At 42.6% G+C, this 26,402-nt stretch overlaps 1 protein-coding gene across 6 annotated transcripts in view; it reads left to right on the forward strand.

The window, feature by feature from the left end:
* The window catches only part of MCPH1 (microcephalin 1), a 262,924-nt gene that overhangs the window by 34,979 nt on the left and 201,543 nt on the right, over window positions 1-26,402 (forward strand). For all 6 annotated transcript variants that reach the window (XM_033104480.1, XM_033104482.1, XM_033104481.1 and 3 more), the window contains exons 7-10: window positions 3,642-3,785; window positions 5,801-5,890; window positions 6,413-7,477; window positions 16,367-16,476. In XM_033104480.1, coding sequence (XP_032960371.1) covers window positions 3,642-3,785; window positions 5,801-5,890; window positions 6,413-7,477; window positions 16,367-16,476 — 1,409 coding nt within the window. The remainder of the gene's footprint in view (window positions 1-3,641; window positions 3,786-5,800; window positions 5,891-6,412; window positions 7,478-16,366; window positions 16,477-26,402) is intronic.

Below are 26,402 nucleotides of genomic sequence, written 5' to 3' on the forward strand. Positions count from 1 at the left end.
TAATTTGCCTGGTGACTCATGCCATCCATGATGACAGAGCGAAGGGGGCTGCAGGGGTTCTGGCCTAGGAGGAAGGAAACAATATAAGTGGCCTAAGGGACACCTGGCAGTAGCCATTATAGGGCCATACAGTTGAGCGAATCACTCGTAAAGTCTTCTGGTTTATCGAGGTATGATTGACATATAACATTATGTTAGTTTCAGGTATACAACATAATGGATAGATAGATATTTGTATACATTATTGACGTCTGTTACCAGACACAGTTGCAAAACTTGTTTTTCCTTTTTTTCTGATAATGAGGACTTTTAAGAGGTACTTTCTTAGCAAGTTTCAAATATTCAGTGCAGTATTTTTAACCGTAGTCCCCATGCTGTGCATTGCCTCCTCGTGACTTACTTATTTTATAACTGAAAGTTTGTACCTTTTGACCCCCTGCACCCACTTGAGGCCTGTCCTTCCCCGCCACCCAACCCCTGCAACCACCAATCTGTCATCTGTTTGTATGAGTTTGGGGGTTTATTTTGTTTCAGTGTTTTTTATTGTTTTGTGTTTTAAGAGTCCACATATAAGTGATTTCATAGGTATCTGTCTTTCATTGTCTGTCTTATTTTTCTTTGTATAATCCCCTTCAGGTCCATTCGTGTTGTCTCACATGGCAAAATTTCGCTCCTTTTTATGACTGAATAATATTTCATTTTATATATAAGTGTCCCACCTCATCTTTATTCAGTCCGACATTGATGGACATTTAGATCGTTTCCATGTCTTGGCTATTGTAAATAGTGCTGCAGTGAACATGGGGGTTCATATATCTTTTTGAATTAGTGTTTTCATTTTCTTCGGTTATATACCCAGAAGTGGGATTGCTGGATCACCTGGTAGTTCTAGATTTAATTTTCTGAGGAACCTCATGCTGTTTTCCATAGTGGCCGCACCAATTTACATCCTACCAACACATGGAGAGGGTTCCCTCTTCTTCCTGTCCTTGCCAACACGACTCTTTGTTGTCTTTTTAATGATGGCCATTTTGACAGGTGTGAGGTAATAACTCATTGTGGTTTTGATTTAAATTTCCCTGATGACTAGTGACGTTGAGCGCCTGCTGGCCATCTGTACGACTTCTTTGGAAAAGGGCTGTTCACATCCTCTTCCTATTTTGTAATCAGATTGGGTTTTTTTTTACTAGATACACTCTTTTAATGATTTAGAAAAATACCTTCGAATGTCATGAAACTGTAGTACTTGATGTGTTTTTGGTATTTCTCTTTTGTCTTTGTCACTTGTCCTCTAAATTCAGTATTTAAGATCAATCCTGATACATCCTTGGTACAAATAAGCAGTTGCTGGAACTATAATGCATAGCATAGGAATAGGGAACATTAATTCCTCTGGTTGCTTTTTTCTCTTTGTTTTAGTCTATATTGCCATGTTGCAAATTCCCTGCTCTGTATTTTGAAACTTTTTGTATAGAATTATGAAACATTATTTTAAATCTGCTGCGGTAATGTAACAGAATTGACTAGAGCATTTAGCATGCACAGTGCTATCAGATAATTTCCCGGAGACATTGCCCTTTCATTTGTTTTTGTGCTCAGTCATCCCACTACCTGAAGATCGAGCCTCTCCCTCTCCCTCTCCCTCTCCCTCTCCCTCTCCCTCTCCCTCTCCCTCTCCCTCTCCCTCTCCCTCTCCCTCTTTTCCTTTCTCTCTCTTTGTCTCCCTCTCCCCCTCTCCCTCTCCCCCTCTCCCTCTCCCCATCCCCCTCTCTCCCTCTCTTCCTCCCTCCCCTCCCTCTCTCGCTCTTGCTCTCTTTCTCGCTCACTCTCTCTGGGTACCGTGCTGGCCGCTCCATAACAAGTCCCACTGTCTGCCCAGCCACGCTGCTCCAGCCAGCAACATGCACGTCTCCTGGGCATCTCCTCCCTGACACACGTTACCCATCAGGACCCTTAGCCCTGCTTCTGAAACGATTGATTGCCTGGCCCCTCTCTGCTCCCTTCCCCACGCCTGCAGCATCCCCCCGGAACCATTGCAGCAGCTCCTTGGCTGGGTCCTCTGGGCAGTGTCCTTAGGACCCATCCCCATACTGCAGTCAGAAGGCAGGTGGACACCCCACTCAGGCCTTACTGTTTCTCAGTGACGTCCTACGGAAAACGCGTTTAGGAGGGAATCCTATAGTGTTCCCTGCTTCCTGTGACCTGCCATCACGTCCAGTCTGATCCGGCTGCCCCTGCAGCCTCGAGTCAGCCCTGCACCCGCCTCTGTCATCCTTGGTACTGTGGCCACTTTGGCCTCCTTTCTGTGTCATAATGGTGTATTTGAAAAGAGTTTGGCAAAACGGTAACAATAGATACAAAACGTTCTCTTTTTACACTACACTTATAACAGAAATCGCCTATTAAAAACTACAAATATAAGGTATTAAAGATACAACTAGTGTATGTTTTTGTATTGAGAGAAGTGCAGTAAGAGTTGTTCCAGCCCAAGATTTGCAAAGGAGAGGATGTTGAATGATTCTTGGTCTTCTTTTATTGAGCAGGAGGGTTGTCAGAGCCCCAAAGTTCTCTTTGCACACATGCCAGTTAGGGGTTCCGGAAAAACACACAGTTGTGCACCCATGTACAATTTAGCCCATCGTTTCATGACCCAAGTCAACTTGGGTCTGTTAGTTGTCTGCTGAGGGCGGGGCCAGTGCTTAGTGGTGGCTGTTTCTGAAACAGAGTATTAGCCATGTAGTTGGGGCACAACTTTTTCTTTACCCATCTTAGGTTCTCAGCTGAGGCTCTGTAACAAAAGTCAGATTAACAAGAGAAAAGCACAAGTTTATAAGTTTTTTGTGACACAGGCGCCCTCATAAGGAAATAAAGACCCAAAGAAGTGGCAAAACTAAGTACTTATGTCCTACATTGAGCAAAGAGAGGTGACTGTGGAAAAATAACTGAAATATGAGGAGTGAGAAGGGAAGCTGAGAGTTGTGTTAACATGTCTGTTTGTACAGGATTTTCTTGGCCTTGACTCCATCTCTGGTGGTGAGAAGGTCTCTCATCCTTGTGGAAGGAGGGCCTCTTCTACGGGGGAGCTTTTGTCTCCTGCCTGTGGGAAGAAAAGGGGGTCAGAGCGCCCTTCTTGCACCTGCTGCTTGTTTAATTGCCTTTAGCTCAAAATAATCCTTGTGCCGCAGGGGTGTGTTTTGAGGTGGCATGTCCTGTCTGCCACCCATGATCACATTTAGGAGCCAACTTTCATTCTGGCGTTACCTTCTCACTATTATGTGACCCTAGGTGAGCAAGTTCCTTAACTCGTGTGTCTCGTTTTCGTCGTCTGGGAATGGTGGGGACACTTGTAACTGGTGGATTGGGTTTGATGAAAGGTTGAATGGGAGAAAGCATGTCCCGTGCTTCCCACAGTGCCTGGCAGTGACCACTTCTCAGCACATGTTGGCTAGCAGCTGTCACGGCAGCGATGCTGGCTGTGGAGATGGCGGTGGTGCCAGCATCATGGTGGTCGCAGGAAATGATGTTGAAAGGAAAGAAGAAATGGGTGGGGTGGGGGCAGGGATGTTCCTCCACAGGAGTCATGCTGCTGAAGTGGGAAGGCATCGTTTTGAGCTTAAATTTGGATTTTTGTTTATTTTCAGACAATGACATACCTGTTCTTTTATTTGATTCCAATGGTTCGTTGATGTACAGTCCAACCATTAAAATGTACTGTGGTCAGCACAGTGCAATGGAGAAGAGATTACAGGAGATGAAGGAGAAAAGGGAAAATCTCTCCCCTACCTGTAAGTGCTTACATTTTATAAAATGAAAATTCTGCAAATAGGTGAATACATCGTGGTGGGAAGGTTGTTTTTTTCCTTTACCTAGATATTTTAATGTTTCCTGATTGTAACAGATTTTAACCTACTTCACGGTAGACTTTGTTAATATTTTCTTCCAGAATATTTTTATTAATATTTTTAAACATATATTGGATGTATAGTATTCTCCAGATTGAAAATCCTATTTGTTTTACGTTCTTTGTAATTTTTAATAACTTTGTGATTTTAAAATTAATCAGGCCCCTCTTTTGAAGGAATTTGCTTTAGATTAAGTATTTAATTCATCAATTTGTTTTTCTTTCTTTCTTTTTAAATTTCTTAATTAACTTATGTAAATACATTTTCGTAAAACATTTAGCCAGTGTAGGGTTCATAGTGATCCGTCTGGATTCCCACCTAATTCTCCTCCGCCCATGGACGACCCGCATTTTAAGTCGCTGGGTTTCCCCAGATGTCTTCCAGTGCATCAAATACCTGTGTGCACGTGAGAGAGATAGGCACCTGCAGATTTCTGTGTGGAGGTGTAATGTTTCTTTAAATGGGATCATGGCAAACCTATTATGTTCAAATGTTTTTCTTAAAAGTATCTTGGGTGTTTTTCCCAGGTCAGGTATGGACCTAACTTTTTCTTTTTCTTTCTTTTTTTTTTTAAGATACTGCAGAGTAGTCTAGAGTTTTGACATTGAATTGAATCTACCTGTTGGTGGATATTTTTTTAATTTTTCTTTATTAGAAATAATGCTGCAGTTTTTATTCTTTTAAAACGACATGGTATGGTTGTTCTTGTTTTTTTATTTAACCACTTTGTATCTGTGGACAGAAGGCTTTCCCCCAACTGTTTACTGTTGATCTATATGTACACTAGGGGACCTGCTTCTACATAAATCCTTATGTTCCTGTGTATTTCATGGTTTCAATAATACTAATTTGTAAAGGCAGAATTTAAAATTTTTGATAGATTCTGTCAGAGTCCCTTCCAACAGTTGCTGCCATTTTCCCCTCGTTGCTGCCCTTCCGGGGGCGCTGTCACTGGGAGGGGTGAGAACGGGGATGGAAGGTTGTCACCAGCAGTGTTCCTGATGAATGCTGTTTGCACTGTTTCAAGTAGAATCATGTACACACCTATGTTTATTTGCCTTCAGCTTTATTAAATTAAATCTGCCACTTCACTGCTGAAAATTTTATCTCTGTCTTACCTTCCTTATCTTGGTTTATCCTCATTTTATAATTCTTTGCTTAAGTTTTCTCAGAAAAACATCCTTTTGGTTTTCTTTTAAAAAGCGTCTTTGGATCTGAGACCAAAACATCTCTTGCTTCTGGCCTGCTGTGTGCACAGCCTTGGGAGACAACACTTAGGAACTCACTCATTGAGTATGATAATCGGGATGTTTTCTGTGAAAACGCAAGGGTTTCTCAGCTCACCACGGGACATTGTGTGTGGATAATTCTTGGTGGAGGTGCTGCCCCGGGAATGGCAGGCTGTTGTGCAGCCTCTCTGCTCTCTACCCACTAGATGCCAGCAGCATAGCTCATACCCCCTCCCCTGTTCCCAAAATGTGACACTGGGCAGAGCCTGCAGGCATCCAGCGTCCCATTACCTGGGAGAGAAGCACTGCTCTGATTACAGAGGTCACCTTGAAAAAGAGGTAACCAATAGAAAAAGCCTTGGTCATCAAACAGTAAGGCTAACAGACAATATTTTTACCTTTCTCAACGTGGTTAGGCCAGGGCAAGCCGATTTTTCCTGATCCCTTCTAACTTTAATTGTCATGTGATTTAATCCTCTTTTGTAATCTCATCATCTGTAATAGATTTGAGTACGAGTTTTTTTGTGCTTGTTTTGTGATAAGTCTGGAATATGAAATACAAGGCATACGTCTGTGTATGTGTGATATATAAGAATAGAAATAGTGGGCTATTGACTTCATCTAAAATTATTAAAATTGTATCTAATGAAATGTTTTGGTTATTTTTAGCTTCCCAAATGATTGGAAAGTCTTATGATAACCCAGTTAACTCTTCGTGTGAAGTATCTTTGAATATTTCACATGATACTTCGTGTTCAGGTAAAAATTTCTTTTTTGTGATGTGTTGAAGCTTTTAAAATATATTATGATTTTAGTTTGTATTTCATCCAATGAGAAGAGCAGTTAGTTAAAAATTAGGATTCATGGATTTCACCCCGAAATATTAGGTATTGTAATAAAATGAAACATGAGAAATTACATGAGTTAAAGCTCATTTTTGTTTTTTCTGGTTTTTCTTGGCATAGAATCAGTTGCTTATTTATTTATTTATTTATTTAAAAAATCTTGTTATCTTATGTGAAGTAACCTGCGTGAGTTTAAACTGTTCAGTACAGGGAATAGTAAGAGAGCTAAGGAAAACGGTTTCACAGCGTGGATAATGACTATATGGAACACATGATGAATGGGGTCAGTGACATACTTACATGTCAAAAAACCAGGATAACCAGATTAGCTCTTCTTAACTAATAACGATGCTTAAAAAGTGTTGGCCAACTGAAAATTACGTTTATAACAATTGAAACCATTTTTAAAAGTTAATTCTTTATTAACATTTTCCAGATAAATCCTTTGCTGGTGATCTGCACTTATCTTTTGATGATCTTTGTGGAAACTCAGGATGTGGGAATCAGGAAAGGAAATCGGGAGGATTCGTTGATGCAATTGAAAGTGATATGCATGTTTCTTCACCTGTGTTGAAAACAAACACTATTCATCCATCAGCATCTCCCCCGTGCCTCAGTCAGTTAACGCCTCAGAAATCCATGCACAAGCTTTCAGAGGAAGAGATGCGAGGTCCTGAAGGCCAAGGGGTCGGCCCTGACAAGACGCAGTCTGAGGGAGCGGCTGAAGAGATGTTTGGTGAGAAGGAGGGTTTGTCTCCCGTGTTATCTGCAACAACAGGCCGCTGTGTAGGACATTTACGTCACAGGAGCTCCTCAGCAAAGAGAAAAAGAACGTCAGAGCACTTCCATTCCCCTGCAAAAAAGAGACGAAAGGAAAAGAGCAGCAGGAGGTCGGGCAGGCCCAAACTGCAGCTGTTTAAGCCAGAAAGCAGCCCACAGCTCCGCAGCAGCTGTGCTGTCCAGAGTCTGGACTGGGAGGGGTCCTCGTACGACGATTACTTCTCACCTGATAATCTTGAGGAAAGGAGTTCAGAGAATCGTCTTCCTGGGTGTCCGTCGTCATCAAGCCCTGCTCAGTTCCGCTGCAGATTTGGTCTTTCTAAGAGGGAGAGAGCAAACGTCTTGGAAATGTCTGATTTTTCCTGCATTGGTAAGAACCCCAGACCAGGTGACATGACCAATTTAACAGCAAACACCAGCTCCAGTTTTCAGAAACCGAGAGATAATGAAGCAAATACAACTTTGGGTTGTACGACTCCTGAGCAGACGTCTGCTGCTGAAGAAACTGCAGGGTGTTGTCGACCTGCTGATGCTCAGAAAGGAGGGGTGTGCCCTGACGGAAGTAACTCTGCTTACACCATCGGTGAACTCCCGTGTCAGAAAGGACCTCACAGTGATGTCACGCCCTTGGATGGAAGCAATAAAGCAGTGAAAGAAGTGGATGACATAAAAAGCATGCAGAAAGAAGATACCACTTCTAGAACATTGAGTCCCTCTGAAGGTGAATCTTGGTGATTATAAACTAAATTTTGTAGGTGTATGTGGAAAACTACAGAAGGAAGGCAAGACTTGGAGGGAGTAGTGAGAGTACCTGAATCTCCTCTGCGAGTTTCTTTGTTAGAGGAATGTATAATAGCGCGTCCATCTTTTAAGTTTATCACAGCCTTTTCGTTAATATTTCCTTTCTTCTTTTAATTTTAAAGAATGTGTGCTTGATATTTTCCAATGATAAATTCTATGGAATTTCTCAGCTCATTGGTCAAATCTACTGTTAAGAATACATTTCTCCAAGCCTTTAGTTTCTTTAGGTGAAAACAGTGTGATACCTCGTATGAATAATCAACTAGCGTGAATGCTTTTCCTTGTTTTCAGTACAGCCTGTCACGTAGCATGGTTACTGAGCGAGGAGCTCATAACAGTGAGGCTGTTTGTTTCAGAAGGGAAATGAAGGTAGTGTGAGCCGTTGGTTCTGTCAAGAAAAAGGATGGTATGAAAAAGTAAATGTGGGAATATGTTATCAGTATTTATTGTGAAGAAACTTTGGGCAGTGTTAGCTATGAAGAAATATTTAACATTTTTTCTTCAGTAAGAAATTCATTGTAACACGCCTTGTTTGACTTTATTTATTTTGCTTTAAGCAGATCATTTGAATAGATTTATTCCAATCTGTAATTGTATCCACATTAATGAACTATGTAATTGTAGCAAAAGTAGCAAACACAGAAAACATTTTGCACTTTCTGCACAAACAGGTTTCAGCAATCAAAGTGCCAAAATCATAAACTTTAACAATCTTTACCTAAAGATTGGGCTAAGTTTTCAATAAGACCAAGTTTATTCTTCATCATTTCTCTACTCTTTGAATGGTCTTAACCACCCTTTTCAAGATAGAAAAGCTATGGGGGTCGAAGTAACCGTGGCTGTGTTGCATATCTTTTCCTTGGATGTAAACACCCCAGAGTCATCTTACAAAAAGTTAATTTTGTATATTTTTAACCTAATTTTTATAGCTTACCTTTCTGGAAATATATAAAATTTGTCAAGCAACTATATTTTATATTCTACTCGTCTTAGTACATGTTTTCAAATATTTATTTTTAAATCATGTCGACCCTAAAGTTAATTTACAACAGTGGATGTATAGAATTGTTTTTGGTAGTTAAGAATATCCTGTTCTCAAAGCTTACATTCTCAGTGTTTATCTTGTGTAGGTTTAAAGCTTTTGAATACTATGTAATGACATGCAAATACAAAGTCAGTGGGGCAGCGGCCTGGTTCAGACAGCACGGTGCCCCTGTTCCCAGGGGTGTCAAGAAGGAGGGTGGTTGTCCTTGGACGCAGGTCCCAGGGCCCGCAGCGCCTACGGTCTGCGCACAGAGGCCAGGAGGAGGGCCCAGCCTGGGCCTTCCTGCAGACCAGACGGTAGCCGTCGCAGGTGCAGGCAGGGTCCTCCTGTGAGGAGATCTGACTCAGATGGAAACAGACCTCTGTGCTCTGATCCAAGGATGCCTTCTGGAGTCACCTTAGTTTATCTCATTCCAGAGACAGAAAAGCACTGCATGTTAGGACAGAAGAGACTTGCATATTGTCGGCTCTAAATCTCATCTCTTTGTTCTATAGTGAAAATCAAAGCCCACTGATGTTGTAACTGTCCATCGTCAGCCCAACTGGTACCCGCCCCCACCCCCCACCCCGTGCCTCTACCACATGTAAAAGCATGTAGCCTGCAGTTTACTTAAACGTTCCGTGTATGCTCACCCTGGCGCAGCCAGAACTGCTCTGCACATCCAGCTGTACCTCTCCAAATCTTTCATGTAGAAATAAAAGTCTTTTTTCAATGTCTGTTTTCAGTTCACTTTTACTTGTTGCCCTTGTCAGTGTGAGTTGTAAATGCAGTAAAGGTCGCAGGGACAGGTCACAGAGAGAGTCAGAGTGGAACGGGAATGGAGGGAGGGATGTTTACTTTTGTTAAATAATTTTCAAATCGTATTAACCAATAATTTAATTTTATGAACAACACACAAATACATGCTTATGTAACAAAAATTGCTAGGAAGTAAAATTTTACTCTCCTCGCTTCCTTTCATTAGTTCATTTTACAGCGTCCCTGGTTTCCAGGGAGATGGCAGAGAAGGAAACAACATGTCCTCCCCTCATAGGGGTTATGTTCTCATGAGGAAGACAGATAGTAAGTGAATGTTAGCATGATGTCCACTAGTGGGCAATGTGTGACAGACCCCCAGAAGTGCAGGCGGTTAGATGACAGCGGCCAGGCAAGGCTTCTCAGAGGAGGTGACAGTAGATCACAGGCCTGACTCTATAGAGGAGGTAGCCTTGTGATTGCTGGAGTCAGGTTTGAGCCTCCGGAAACGGCAAGTACTAATGTCCTGGGGTAGGAAATGCTGGGCGGAATGGTACAGAGGCCCAACAGCAACAGCTCATTGGGCTGAAGGAAGGCGGAGGAAATGAAGTGAGAAAGGCAGCCAGGAGCCAGACTCTCAGGGCCTCCAAATCCTGACAGGACTTGGAGCCCTTTGGTTTTGTGTTTAAGTGTGATGAGAAACCACTGGGGGTTTTAAATGGGAGTAATCAGGTCTGATTTATGCTTTAAATGTAACCCTGGCTGCTTTATGGAGAAAGAACAAGCTGGTGAGAGTATCTGCTGGAAACAGTTGCTGTCCGCAGTTAGTTCACTGTGTTCCTTCCAGACATTTTCTGTCTCTGAGTGTGTGTGTGTGTGTGTGTGTGTATACATGTACAGACACAAATGCAAGCAGATGTTTTAAGGGGATGTTGTCACATACATAGGAATATATTATCCTATTGCTTTAAAATTTGCTTTTTAAAAGTCAGATTTTTCCATATTTCCTTATCAATAGAGCAATAGATGTACTTCATTTTTTAATATAGTCTATTTAAGGGGTCAGTGAAATTTTTCTATAATGAATGAATATTTTAGGTTTTGTGGCCCAGGGGTCAAAATCAAGATATGTAACTACTTAAGGAGAAAAAAGACATTTTCTCAAAATTTTTATTGACGGAACTCAAAACTGTACAATTTTTTGTAATACAGGTCTAAGGAGAACGGTTTTATTTTGGGGGGAGGCGTAATTTCTCAACTGGGGCTCAGATGGATTTTTACCATCATTAGAATTGGTTGCAAATGTTTAGGCTGCATTTAGGCTGACACGTAGTAAGATTTCATGTATTTCACCTTGGAAAATGCCTTTTCTTGCTGCCAAATACCGATATCCATCCATAAGCAGGTGGTTTTCAGGTGCATTCATTGCTTCGAAGGTGTTTATGGAATTCTGTTAGAGTCTTCCCTGACACGTGCCTTTTAACACACCCCACTTACATTGCAGATTAAACATGTACAGTGAAGGTAAGACGGGAGCCCCTCAGTTGTGTCGTTAAGTGGTTTTTGAAATACCCTTTGCTCTCGCATCGTCTGAAAAACGTTGCTGGATCCCAGGAAATATGTCCACGTCAATTTTGCGTGGGAATAGACATCTCACCTGTTACAACTTCTGATACCACAGGACGGGAAGTGTCTAGTTTGCTGTTCCTTTTTGTTGACGTGGCTTTCCACCCCCCACTGCCCAGGCACTGCTGACCGCAGCTGCAGTCGGTTTTAAGTGCCAAGTAGAGGAAGCTGATTGGTCGTGCTGACTTAGCACACCACTTGGCCCCTCCCTGTTTCTCAATGATAGGTGGCTGAAGTGGTTCCGCTGGTGCCTTGTGGCCACAGACAAAAGCGGAAGGAAAGCTTTCCCTTCAAGGGACCCTCACCCATGTCCATTGGGACTTTCTTGGCTATGGATGATGACGTTTTACATGTCCGCACAGATGTACTTTATCTAAACAAGTTCACTTGAATCCATGAATTTAACACAAGCTTTTCTGACATCCATTATGCTAATTAACACGCTGATGGCATCACCAAGTCCAGCCCATTTCTCCCACCCACCGTGCCAGTTAGCAAAGCATCTAACATTGGGCTGAAGGGTTTCGAGGCGTCTCTGGAGCGTGGAGTTTCGGTTAGCCTGTTAGCTGAGCACTCCTGGAGCAAGCGTTCTGATGGAGACGAACTAGCAGACACTTCGCATCATGCAGTCTGGGGAACTGTGTGACAGCCTCTATAACAACGTCATTCCGTCGCAGTGCATTAGCCCCGTGAGGGAAATGACCCAGGGTGTCTGCTGGCGTTAGGTGCTTGGCGGTCAGTGTCTGCAGCTCAGGGTTGAAAAGGATTATGGGGCTTCATCCTGGCTCTGAAGGAAAAAGGGACGTGAAGAGTAGTGTTTGCCTATGGGGCTTATGTAGATTATAACTAAGTGATGGGTAATTATAGGCAAAAATGCTATAGTAATTGTAAAAGATAACTTTTTTTTTGTATGCTCATAGTTCCTAATCCTAAGGCAGAGAATTGCTTTTGTAATTTCCAGTTTGTTTTGCAGCCATAGGCGAAAGTTTGATACATGTTACTGGTGATTTGGTACATCTCACAGAAGCCATCAGGAAGTATACCACTTTAAAAATTGAATTAATTAGAAATATTTCGCATGTCTTATGAGAACTGCTAAGCCCATCCAAGCATAGGCACTTCACTATTGTTCAATACAGAATTTTTTGCATGTTCTCAGTATTTCTTCAAGAGAGTGTGCATGACCGTTGGACCAAATAAGGAGGTGTACGGTGCGTGCAGCCCTTAAGTATTTCAGGTTGAGGAGTAGCGTTGCGCTGTTTGACAATCACGTACTACCCAGAAGAGAGCTGCTCAGCCCCGTTGCCGGGACCTGCCAGTCTGTTGAGTGCAGGTAAGCAATCTTAGCCTGAGCGCAGCAGTTAGTGGGCCTTCACGGGCAGGCGGCAGGCTGCAGGGAGGGGTGTAACCTATTGACTGTTCCGATGGCTGACTCGTTCATTCCGGAATTCACGTATTCATTAGTCATGTTTGCTCTGCACCTACTGTGTCCCAGGTGTTGGGATAAATGAGGCGAGGAAAGGTTATAATACCTGCCCCTTTCCCTTAGCCAAGTAGGGAAGTTTCAGCCAAGGTCATCCGTATTTAAATATCGGCATTCCGAAGACCCAGACTTGACTGCCAATGGGAAAGGTGATGTCGTATTAAAACTAATTTATATATTTAAAATCCATATTTTAGTTAATCTCTAAAATGGTTATAAAGGAAAAGATTCCCTATCATCTCAAAGATCATTAGATTTTATTTTTGTTTTCATAGTTCACAGCGTGAACTTGATATTTTATCAGATGAATGTGTGTGTGTGTGTGTGTGTGTGTATTTTTCTCTCTCTCATTAGCTGAGTTTTACTTACATAGAACCTGTGAGTAACTTGCATGTATCTCAAATCCCAAAAGTATATATGGAAAGTACTTGTCCTTGAATAATTCAGAATTCAGATTTTAAGGACTGAGAAGAAACTTTCCATTGGGATAATGTTAACACTTTGTATAGGCTTCTATGTTAAAATTATGTATGAATTTCTAAATCAGAAAGCCTTTTTGTCTGATCACTGCATAGTCGTGCAGTGTCTTGTATGAATAAACATGAATTGCTTAAATGTATTGTTCTTTGTCATTCGTATTAATTTTGTGCCTTGAGGGTAGGAAGTAGGTTGTGCAGGAGGAAAGAAGTTGGAAATAAGAGTTCCTTACACTTCTGCCCCGGGCACGACTTTGACATCGTCCACTAGTCTCTTGGGAAACTTACCGGTTTTCTCGACATGCATTTCTTCATCTCTGTCCCTTTCCTAGCACTTCATTCTGTTTGTCCTTACGCTGCCTTCACCTGGTTGTGCCTCCAAAGTGATCTTCCCTCAGGATGCACGGTTCTCATTCCTGCTTATCTCTGTTGGGTGAGTGAAGGTAGTGATTTAACTAATTCACGCAGAGAGGTGAACGAGTTCACTTTCTAACCGTGTCTGATATCTTTGTATTTTGATGATATTGTTAACCTCAACATATTTCTCATTGGTGAGATGTCAGGCAGTATAACAGTGATAAACATTCTGGGGCTGTGATGTTCTTTTCTGTCTGTATTTGATCATTTCTTGAAAACTGAATGAATGACTTGTGCAAAGCAGTTAGAATGAAGATGAGGGAGAGAGGAGTCCTGGACTTAGGACTTTGATGCCCATAGTCCAGGACGTTCCTCAGCCTGGGAGATGCTGAAGGAAGGGCAGCTGCAGGGCACACGTGGGCATGTTGAAATTTCTGAGACCTCCATAGGTACCCACGAGAGAGTCAGATATGCCACGCCATGCCACAGCTTGGCAAGAGACAGTGAATTGAGGACCCAGTGATGGGTGACGTTGGCAGTGTGACAGTCACCTTTGGGGGGGTGAGAAGGGAGTTGACAACGCCCTACGGAAGGGCAGTGCCTGAAGAGCACACACAGCAGGGACTTGGAGAGGTGGGAGGGCCAGGAAGTTGCTGCGGACATGCTTGTTGACCGAACCGAGGCAAGGAGTAAAGCCCACGGCTCTCCTCTGAGCGTGCTCACTTACTCTGCATGTTCAGCTGCTTTGGGGTGACCGATAACGTCCTTAGAAAATCACTGTGGCTGAGTTCGTGAAATGATGTTTTAAAACAACCACATGAGAAAGCATTTGCTTGTTTCACTTTGTTACCATGTGATCTGTGAAAATGTGAAAACATGTCATTAGCAATTTCAGTCTTTCCTAAGTTTTACGGTTATGATGAATTGTCTAGGTCTTTGTTACCAAATGCTTTACAACCTATTTCATTGTTCTCAGCTAGGACAGAAGCAAGGGTAGACCTCTTTCTTGACTTGGATCCAAATTACCTCTTCAGTCTACTACTTTTCTCATTTTATGCACTCTTGTTTTAAGTAAATATATTTAAATGAATATAAATGAATGAAGAGTGGGTACAATTAAAATTCATTCTAATATCCTAATTACTTCTAATCTTAGATCTTAAAGATGAAAAACATTGCATCCATGGCCTTCCCTGGGGGTTAGGAGTTCTCAGAGTTTTGAAAAAGTGATGGTCGAATGTAGTGGAAAGGAATGTGTGGGTGAGTGGGTGGATGGATGGATGGATAAATAAAAGATAGATAGATAGGTAGATAGATAGATGATGTTACCTTCAAAATGAGTAAAAGAGAAATTTAGCATAGCTGGGTCTTAGAACAAAATACCGACTACAGAATACCCTCTTATATGGCCTGCTGACCCGTCTGCTTCAAGTGGGCTCTTTATTTAGCTGGCTGAGGCGGTCGCAGGTTGGGCTGTCCTCTGGGACTTAGCTGGACTGGGAGAGAAGTGACGTACAAGTCAAACATAAACCCTCGATGAGGAGATCGCAGTATCAGCAGGTGATTGGTGTGAGTCTCCAAAGGGATCCAGTATTAGGGTTTATGGTGGTCCAGAGCCTGGCATTTTTAGGGCCCAAATTGCAAATAACAACTAGCTTGAGTTCAAGAAAATTAATCATCGTGGGTCTGCATTTTGTTTTCACTTCGCTTGAACCCAATTTTTTGGGAAAAAAACAACTTTCAAGTCAGACCCTCCAAGCTTAATTATATCTTTTCTTAGAGTATCTTATTTTATTGGAAGTATCTGCAGAGCAGTCATTCTCATGTTGTATGATTCTTAACTTCCGATGGGACTTATTTTTGCCTCTATCCATTTATCTATGTCTCCGTTGTCTACGGGGTTGTCTGCTCCCTACGATGGGGACAGTGTCTGTGCATCTTTGCATCTCCAGTGGGCAGCCCCTAATCATGAGAGATTGCTGATCGAGCATTCACCCCTCTGTGGGATGATGCTGAAGGAGGGTGGTGGGGGTCGGCGAGCCATCACTTGGCTGTGGCACGACAAACGTGTCCTCTAGCTTTTGCATGCATTATCCCATGAGACCACATAAGTGGCAGCTGGTATCAGGGCTTCAAAATAACAGTTAATTCATATACACAGGCTGCCAAAATAATGTATACACAATTTAAGAAAGGAAAAAACTGTATTATATGCCGATAACAAAAGATGAATACAAGTCACGTGTGACGTCTGCAATTACAAGAGGTGCTCAAAGTGGTTACCATCAGCAGCCAGACACTTCTGATTACGGGGAACTACTGTTTGAACATAGAGAACATCTCTTAAAATGGATACGTTGTTTTGGCACCCCTGGTGGGAGGCAAACTATTTTGGGAGGGAAGAGTGAGACTAAGGCAGCACCATGTAAACTTGTAGGACTAGGTGGGTCAGTTTAAAGTAAACATTTCACGCTTCACTGTAGTTACTTAGGGTTTGTACAACGTTTAGCATCTAATGAAACCACATGCCATTTGGTGAGTATCTTTTTCCTTGTGCATCTTCATGGCAAGACTCTGGTCAAAGGTGGGCATTTATAGGGCGCAAAATCAGTGAAACCTGAAGCTTTGCACTGAAGACTGTTTTCTAGAATAACTCAGACTTACCCCACAGTTCAGATTATGTCTTCCCTGTAATATAGAACTTCCTTCTCTGTAGAGCTGGGTTTTGATCATTATGTGAAATTCTAAGAATTGGGAGTTCGAATAGTGCATGAGATACACGCATCCATTTGCATTATCAAAAGGACAAAAGGGATTCTGTAAAACTAGTACCTGTCACCTGACAGGAACAGTTATTTCTGACCCTTGAGTGAAGTGAACTGCTTGGAATATCGGAGTGGAATAAACAGAACGTACCAGATAGAACTCAGAGCGCACGAAGTCTGCCATGTTTCCTTAAAAGGAACATACTTTCACATTACCAGTATGCACAAAGAAATCAATCTTCAGATTTTTACTTTGCTTCAATTGCATTAATATGGGGTCCTTGTAAAGCTATAACTAACCTTCAGTGCCCTTGGGTTTTAGGTGTTAAAAATGGACCAGGCCGGCGTGGTGGTGTAGAAGGTTCATGGGAAGGCTGCAGGGACCTCATCGGATCTCACGAGGAATCAGAGAGGAGAAGCCAAGGCCACAAGGTCAGTGTGCGAAAATATTATTTTAATCTTTCCGAAGCTGCCACATCATAGTTTGTCCTGCTCTGCGTTTGTAGAACATAACTAGTCCATCCAACTTGTATTTTAGTTAAAACAAATAATTATGGGTAGATATTGCAACACTGACAATAAAACTGAGCGCGTTGGTCAGGACAGAGAGTTACTGCTGATGGAACAAGCTTTCTCCACTGTGTTTCTTGCTGGTGACGAAGCTGACAGCTTCTCTGGAGCAGAGAACATGGGTGGTGCCAGCAGTTGTACCATCTGAATAAACATTCAGTAGGTAGGAGGCGAAAGACCCAAACGTCTTTCGTGGTGAGCGAATCAGGCTTGAGCTCAAGCCATCTGAGTGAGAGGTTTTTACACCAACGCTCGGGGTTCCTGAATGTCTGGGCTTCAGCGTTAGACCCCAGCTCGCTCTCAGACCACTCAGCGCTCCCATCACACTGTGGGCTTAGGTGAATAAGTATAAGGAGGGTTTTAAATTTGTTGATTATTCAGCATCTAATCCTTTTCCCTAAATTTGAAATGAGCCACTCATTGTCTCATGCCTCATTTTTATGAGGCCAGGAAAGTATAGTGTAGTGGAACGTGAATTCCAAACGATAGGGAAACTACTGATAAACAAGTTACACAGGACAGAAAAGCAATGACAGCAAACAGTTTACACTGGGACGTCCAGCTCCTGGTCTATCGGCCAAACAGGTGAGCGGCTGGCTCTACCTGGGAAGAGAAACGTGACACCTTCCTCCCTGTTGACAGTGGTTAAAACAGGCTTAAAATGACCCCGATTTCGTGAAAGTCGTAAGTTATAGGAACTCAGGTTTCTTTATGGATGCTTTCTGGTTTGTCTCAGAAAAAAAAAATGGAGCAAAAAAAAAATGGAAAGGAACCACATTTCAGGAGAAACAACAGATTGTGAGGAGAGAGACTCTCCAGGTCCCCTAGTGCAGGGACCCCAGGCATCTGGCTTCCTGTGCTGATTGCAGCGACTGTCCCGGACGGAGTCTGTTCCCACTTTCTGGACCTCCCCAGGGATGCTGCCTTTGCGGAAAGCTGGTGACTCTGTGGCTGTGTTTATGTTTTGTTCCTGTGTCCCAGTCTTCTTGCTAATTGCTGCAGTCACTTAACCTTTTTCCTTTGGAAAACACGAAGGAAAAACCTTTCTGACATTCGTTCTGCCCCTGTTTATTAAGCATCACTGCTGTGTGTGTGTTCATGTAGACCAGGCCGTCTGTATCTCCTGGTGCAGCGGGGCCACGCTCTGATGCTGTGTACCTCCCTTCTGCCGCCTACGGTCTCTTCTCAGGGGAGAAGTTGCACCTCCTCTTCTCTGTCGTCCCAGTACTCGGTATTACGCCTGCATTTTGGAGAGAAAATGCCCAGTAAAACATGCCGAGTTACTTGTTACCATAAAAACACTCCACCCTGTCTGAACACAAAGCATGCGGTTTAACGTCCTCATTTGCCCACTAGGGAAGTTAACATTTCGAACATTTGACCCTGTGTGGCGTCTCCCTGATGGTAACCTTTAGCTGATGAACTGGGTCTGTCAAGGAACACTGAGGGAGAGACATGCATCCGGGGGGGGGGGGGGACACATCCCGCCTCGGAGGGCACGTGACTGAGTGAGAGACATGCATCCTGGGGGGGACGCATCCCGCCTCGGAGGGCACGTGAAATGAGAGAACAGTACCTGTTTGACTTCTGTCCCACACTGTTCTGTGTGTCATGACATGTGCTGCACAGTTGTATGCTGTAAGGTGTACCGTTAGGAATATTAATAACATATAAATGGTCAAAAAGGAAAGTAATATAAAAGTACAAATTTATATATACCTCAATACACACCTATCTTCCTTCAACTGACACACTCAGGAACAAACAGCAGTTTAATAAATTACGTAACTTGCTCAAATTTATTTTAACTCTTGTGTTGGAAGTCTTTAAAATGCAGTAGAAAGCCTTCTGCCCTCCTCAGTTAGAATACTGGAGTACTAGTGATGGAAGGATTGCTGACTTCGGTTCTTGATGACAGAATCGCCTGGGGACTTCAAATGTGCAGTCTCTGGTCCTACCTGAGACCCTCTGGGGTGCATTTCCCTGGCTGCGTAGGTCCTAGCAGTGAGCTGCCCACCAGGTGCTGGAAGCCTCCTCTCCAGTACACTCCCGTCCTTTACAGGGCGGAAACCCGCACTCGGGAGAATAACCTTAGGTTCCCTCCACTCCTGAGAAGAGCAGAAGGGATGAGAAGCTGATCTCCCGTCTTTCACATGACACTTCCTGACCCGCTTCTCATCCTCGTCAGCACACAGCCTTTTCTCAGATGGATCCAGAACCTCTCAAGACTTCGGGCCGTGGTTCGCAGCTTTGGTGTACTTTGCAATCACCCGGGACGTGTATGTTGCAGGGGTGCCGGGCCCATACCCCCAGGCACTCAGGTCGTTACTGTGGGGTTACCCGGGGCACCAGGATTTGTAAAAATTCATGAGGTGGTTAATGTGAAGCAGTTTGGAAACCACTTTTGTGCCTTAGGCGCTTTGTTTAGTTTAAATGAATAATTTATCCTGGAAGAAGTTTTTTTGTTTCTAAACACTTTTCATACAAACCAATTTCATTGTTTGGACTCTTGAAACTAAGACAAAAGCTTAAAATCCTCTTTGTTTGCTTATGGATTAAGTGTTTTAGAAGTGCAAATCCAGAGACATGAATGGTCATGGCCTGTCATTGTGCAGGTTCAAACGAAGAACGACAGACAGGTCTTAAAATGCAGTTTTAGGTTTTAAAGATGCCGTTTCCAGCACTTTGAGACCACAGTATGTGGGGGTGGGGGAGGAGTTTACATTGCTAGCCTGTGTTGTAGTGTGTCCACAAAGCACGAACCTTAGTTGCCGTATTACACGTGTCCTGTGGAGCTGTAGGGTCGTAGTGAGGAGTTAGATGCAAGTTTCTGACCTGGAACCTGCAAGTACAATGTTTGTCTGGCAGGTTAGGATGCTATCTCAGTCACTACCCGTTATCCCCACTGAAACCGAGGTCTTACCTGCTTGTTTTTGTTCCTTGTTAGATTTCAAGGCCTCCAGTGCTAAAGTGAAGTTTGAGACTTCTTAACATAGTCAGGCTTTTATGTATAAGTATATAAAAGATAGATAGATAGATAGATAGATAGATAGATAGATAGATAGATAGAGTCCATCAAGCACAAAGATTGTTGCTATTTCCTAAAAAATATCTTGTGATTGAATTTAAATGTCGAGAAAAGGCAAGTTTACAGGAAATGTCTTTCATCAGCGTAAAGCACATAAATGGGGGGGACATTGCCATGAGAGTACAGGGTCTGTGTTTTTGTGTTTTCACGTGGGAGCGAGCTTCCATGCTGTTTCTATAGTTAAGACGTTGGTTTGACACCCGTGCTTCATGACCCTAATGATCTTGTTTTGAATGTTAAACTTGAAGTAGCGCACACAGTGGTGCCCTGTCTGGGAAGCCCTTGGAGCAGCCTGATGAGAGCTGGTAGTCCTGGACGCGTGTCCTGTGACGGTGCATGGTGGGGAAAGCCGGCAGCCCCTGGCAGTCTTGGTAGAGGGTGCGGCCTGGGAATGGATGCAGCTGCACCCAGAAAGAGATGCTCCAGTCAGCCTAGGCGGGCCCTTATGTAGGTGTGCTGTCCTTGTGCTGCGGTGGTGGTGCCCGGGTGTTGTTTTGTTGTTCGCTTGCTACAGGGTCACAGGACTTGAGGTCCTTGATCTGCTTTGGAGAATTCTCCTTCCTCCGCCCTCCACTTCTGGGCATTGGGTTGCCTGTTCCCTTTGGTGCTAGATCCCATGCCCCCTGGCTTCTCTGTGTATCTCCTTACTTTATTCTGGGTATTTTCTATTGGTTTTGTGTCCCTTCCACCTTTCTTTCCTTATACATCCATTGTGATGATGATAAACATATGTACTGAGTTTAAACGTTACCTACTGTATTTTTCAGCTCTCATAATCCTATTTGGATTTTTACGCAGTCATTTATTATCTATTGTTTCTCTTAGTTTTCAGTCATATGTTCCTCTAATATGCCGGGTTATTTTTGAGGTAGCTTCCTCATAGGAACTCAGCTGATTTGACGTTGGGCCTCTCATTCTGGGAGGCCACCTCTCCCCAGGAGGGACCACCGGGCTCAGATGCCGGCCCACCTATGACAGTTTGTCTCCTTCCGTAATTCCCTGTCTTATCAGCTCCTCAGTGTCTTCACATAGCTGGTGTTTGCTTTTTCCTTTGTATCATGTCCAGCTTGACTAATTATTCACAGTGGGGAGCTTTTTCTGAACTACTTAGTCTACCATTCCTGGAAATAATGGGTGAATTTTCATGGCCATTTGAAAGTAGAGACAGGGTAAATCCTTCTCTGAAGAAAGAGCAATGACACCAAATAACAGGAAGGATTTCTAAGATGAACATTCAAGTCACTGACTGTACAAGACACATCTCCTAACGACTGAAAACAAATGTAACTCAATAAAGAATTATAGACTCTCAGAGTAGTACTTCCATTGGAGGTTTTTTGGTGCAGTACCCACTTTCAGTGGGAAAAGTCACTTTGTAAATTAGTGGGAAACTGTATTTTTTAACGTTATTACTTTAAATAATATGTTTATAAGTTTGCTGAACATTTTATCTTGAAAAATTCAGTTAAGCAATTTTATTACATCATAATCTTAGCTTATATGTAGGTCATTGACAAGAAAAGATATTTTTTTCCATATTTTTGGGAAGAAATAGGAAATGCTATGACAAATCTTAACCTATTTTTTTTGTTGCTCATTTAATATTGTCAGACATAGAGTCTGTAGGAGATAAATATAAGATTAATGCTAGTACTATGGTGAAAAAACTATGAAATTTGTTTTTCTCCAAAGTGTTCTTGTTTATTCACTTTTTCTTGTTGTTCAAAATATTATAATCTTCAGCAAAAATACTTTTAAGGTAAATCATCTACTGGATGGCTTTTCATAAGTGGCTGTTTTCGAATTTTGAAGCCATCTCTGCCAAGCAAGATTGTCCCATGAGAGGGCGAGCTGTGGGTCAAAGCACAGAAATGTTTACAGCTGGCTTTCATAAGCTTGGAAGCTTAGAGAGAAATGAAGGGCCAAATACTTTATACTAGTGGTTTAAAAAAGAAAGAGAGAAAAGATGCTACGCACCAGATCAAATGCTTAAATTTCTACAAGTTCTTTATTGGTTTTTGTTTTTCAATTACCGTTGACATTCGATATTATATTAGATTCATGTGTACAACATAGTGGTTACCCATTTACATAACTTAGGAAGTGATCCCCCTGGTAAGTCTAGTACCCACCTGACACCATATATAGTTATTACCGCAGTATTAACTATATTCCCTAGGCTGTATTTTTGCATCCCATGACTATTCTGTCACTACCAATTTGTGCTTCTTAATCCCTTCACCTTTTTCACCCAGGCCCCAAGCCCCCTGTCATCTGGAAACCATCAGTTTGTTCTCTGCATCAATGACTCTGTTTCTATTTTGTCTGTTCATTTACTTTTATTTATTTATTTTTCAGACTTCACATATAAATGAGGTCATATGATATTTGTCCTTCTCTGTCTGACTTATTTCAGTTAGTGTAATATCCCCAAGGTCCATCCATGTTGTCACAAATAGTAAGGTTTCATTCTTTTTTATAGCCAAGTAATATTCCATTGTATATGTGTACCATATCTTCTTTTTCATAGATTAATTGACCATGTAGGTGTGGGTTTATTTCTGGGCTCTCTATTCTGTTCCATTGATTTATGGGTCTTTTTTCATGCCAGTACCGTGCTGTTTTGATTATGATAGCCTTATAGTATACTTTGATATCACGTAGTGTGATGCCTCCAACTTTGTACTTCTTTCTCAAGATTGCTTTGGCTATTTGTGGTCTTTTGCGGCTCCATATAAATTTTAGGATTATTTGTTCTAGTTCTCTGAGAACTATCATTGGTATTTTCATAGGGATGGCATTGAATTTATAAATTGCCTTGGGTAATATGGACATTTTAACCATGTTAATTCTTTCTATCCATGAACATGGTATATGCTTCCATTTATTTCAATAGTCTTCAAGTTCTTCAAAGTCTTATAATTATCCGAGTACAGGTCTCTTCCCTTCTTGGTTAAATTTACTCCTAGGTATTTTATTTTTTTGAAGCAAGTGTAAATGGGACTGTTTTCTTAATTTCTCTTTCCAATAGTTCATTATTAGTGTTTTAAATGCAACCGATTTCTGAATATTAATTGTGTGTCATGCTGCTTTACTGAATTCATTTATCAGTTTGAATAGTTTTTGATAGACTCTTTTCAGGGTTCTTTCTTTTGCACATAGTATCATATCTGCAAATAATGACATTTTCACTTCTTTTTTTTTCCAGTTTGGATGCCTTTTATTTCTTTTTCTTGTCTGATTGCTGTGGCTAGAACTTCCAGTACTATGTTGAATAGAAGTGGAGAAAGTGGGCATCCTTATCTTGTTCCTGATCTTAAGGAGAATGCTTTTAGCTTTTCCCCATTGAGTATGATGTTAGCTGTGGGTTTATCATATATGGACTTTATTATGTTGAGGTGTGTTCCTTCTATTCCCACTTTGCCAAGAGTTTTTATCATAAATGGATGCTGGATTTTTTTCAAATGCTTTTTCTGCATCTATTGAAATGATCATATGATTTTTATCCTTCACTTTGTTTATGTGGTATATCACATTCATTGGTTTTTGGATATTGAACCAACCTTGCATAGCAGGAATGAATCCCACTTCTACAACTTTCTTAAATAGTGTAGAAAACAAACGATGATTACCAGCTTACTGTATGTTCCAGCAGTTGCTTGTTCTCACATTTTTATAGGATATGAGCCCTTTAGGACATGGACTGTGTACAGTTCACCTTGTAATACTCAGCACAATACAGTACCACACACAATCAGTGTTTAGTAAATATTTGCTGAGTAAATAAGGGATGAACGAATTTCCCTTCTGCTTTTTGCATGAACATGTTATGCCATTTGTTGTGCCTTTTAACCACCACGTGATAATGTCATAATCATCATATTATATCTCATTTCTTTCTTTAACATTCTTCCTAAAGTGGTGAAATGGTCTTGTGTCAGTGAAAGAAAAAAGGTTTTTCAATAAAGAGCGTTATTCTTGAAAGCATTGCCACATAAGCCAGACTGCCTGTGTTCAAATCCCAGCAATGCTACGTGCTGATTATACATGTTGAGCAAGTTCCTTAATATTTCTATGCCTCTGCTTCCTCATTTGTAAAACAGGCATAATAACCATGCCAAGCTCAAAGGGTTTGTGCCAAGTAAGTGAGAAGAAGCATGCAAAGAGTTGAGGGTGACACCAGACATACAGAGGTAGTCAATCTGGCTAACTTTTTTTTTCTAGCACCAGACGGGTGAAAATTATGTCCAAATATTGAGTGTCCTTTATTTGCAGCTGCAGCTCCAAGGAGACTGGTTCTCTGCCACTCTGACGGCCTGCTACCCTACCCCGCAGAGACTGCCATGTGTCTGTAGTGAAAATGGCCCTCAAAGTTCCAGGATGGTCCAGACTATGTCTCCTACTGGATTTATTGACCATGGTTATGCTTGGCCAAAACTGGATCACTGGCCGTAGCAGGAGGGAGAGTTGGGGCATAGTTTTGAAAAGTTTCCCACATGCTTCGGAAGTGCTCGTCATCCTCCCGAGTGAGAGCCTCTGTCCTCGGGCTTGGATGGAAGCACATCTCTTCAGGCATGAAATGATCCCCTGTCACCTCACCCAGGAGGCAGGAGGTTTTGGAGTCAGTGGTCCCTGCTTTGGTGATTGGCTTCCTCAGAGTTCCTGACAAATACTTTCCTGTTCCCTGATACCGTTAGAGCCCTCAGAAAAGAACCGAGGTCTATCAAAAGGCCTGTGTATGCTGTACCTCGTGTGCTAATTGTTACTGCTAAGAGCTCTCATTCCTCGAGCCTAGGACTTCTTTGTAGCTTTAGTTTTCTGTTTTGCATCACACGGAGGTGCTGGGAGGAAGGGCGTCTCAGGGAGCTCTGATCAGGCCTGTATTGTGGGGGCACTAGATTGGGAATTACAGCTCATTTGGGTCTGGCTTCTCCAAAGAAGGAAACTTGTGGTGGAGAGAAGATAGAAGGGTATGATTGGTGGGAAGAGAAGAAATACTGGCTGGGAGGCGAGGACTCGAGGCCTAACACAGGCACAACTTAGGCTGTTGAGGGGCTCGAAAGAAGAGAGCTGGAGGGAGGTGGAAGTCTTCTGGAACAAAGAAAATACAGCATTTGAGCCACTTTTCGTTTAATACAGAGAGAGTTTCTAACAAGTCCCTGAATGAGTTACCTCCGTGATCTACTGGGGACCCTAATATTTTACGGATGTGGTTTTACAGTTTGCAGTAATTCCAGGACTTTGGCTATGTGCCATTAGATAGTGTACTTGGCTAGAAGCATTTCATCTTGTTGGCTGTTTTGTTTTTAAGTTTAATTTTCAAGTTGAAATAGCAGTGACTCATCCAAATGACAGGTGATATTTATTTTGTTTCTTTACAATTCAGCGTGAGTCTGTTGTTATGACTGGCTTAGGGGAATTGCCACACTTCCTTCAGGATGACACCCTTTATAAGCATCCACATAAATAATTTCCCATGGGCCAGACCTGCTCACGCAGTGGACAGGGCCTGTCTCCTGTGTCGGGGCTTTGGGTGCACGTGATTTGATAGATGAGCTGACAGAGATTGAAGGTGCCCTTGGTTTCTGACACAGGTGTCTAAATGACCTGTCATTGCTTTGATAATCCCTTTTGGCAGAGTGTCCCCAGAGTGGGCCTTGGTGGGGATGTGCTCGTTATGACAGGTGTTGAGTCCTCCAGCAGATGTTACTTTGTGAAGCCATCTGAAGGCCAGCTGCCTTTCAGTGGCACAACAGTTGCTTTAGGCTCTACTTGCATGTTGTTTTTCTCCTGTTATGTGTGAGAAAAAAATATTTATACAGAAAACATGAAGAAAGAATCTTAGAGTGCCACTGTTTTTTCATGTGTTTTCTGTGTTCAGTGCAGAAGGACTGGTTTTGAGTGTGCTATGTGATGTGTGCTTTGGAAATCGTCGGCTGTGTTTTGGACTGGAGCTGATGGAAACGAGGGCCAGTCAGGATCCCCTGTGTCACATTCTCGGGTGCCCTCTGTGGTCGTGAAGGTGGAGGCCACGGTGGGGCTTTGCCAGCGGGCGTGTCCATGAGGCACAGAGCAGAACTCGGGAGAACCCTGCTGGGGGCTTTCGAGGCACGGGCACCCATAGAGCGAGTGGCCCGTTCCTAAGGTCTAGTGCGTTCACTCTGCCGCTTGGGGGCTTGTCAGCCGAATGGCCGTAAACCATGGTACCTTGCTTTAGCAATATCCAATTAATCTCTTTCAGACATGCAGAAACTCAAACAAAATAATAACTCGCTGAAGTAGCAGACCTGACCCCTTATGTTAAAAAAAACGCAGCCAAACGGATCCTGGGCGGCGGGGGAAGCAGGGAGCTGTAGATAAGTAAAGATGCAGGATCCAGGGCCTCCCTGATGGAAAGACTTACTCTCACTGAGCCGCCACCGTGCCAGGGAGCCAGGCATGCGTAAGTGTTACTGCCCCTGCCTCCCGCCACTGCCCCCCCAATCCACTCTGTCCTCAGACCATTCGTCCAAGCCAATCATGGCCATTCTGTTCCTCTTCCCAGTAATTAGTTTGGGAATATGACTCACTTCTACCCAATAAGATGTGAAGGGAAGTCATACTGGGAGGTTTCTGGAAAAGTGTTCTCTCACTCAGATAGCCCTGGGAAGCCAGCTCTCCTACTCCTCAGAGCTTTGTTATGGCTGGATGTGTGTCCTGG

This window comes from Rhinolophus ferrumequinum, chromosome 4 (genome assembly GCF_004115265.2).
Source record: "Rhinolophus ferrumequinum isolate MPI-CBG mRhiFer1 chromosome 4, mRhiFer1_v1.p, whole genome shotgun sequence".
NCBI lineage: Eukaryota > Metazoa > Chordata > Mammalia > Chiroptera > Rhinolophidae > Rhinolophus > Rhinolophus ferrumequinum.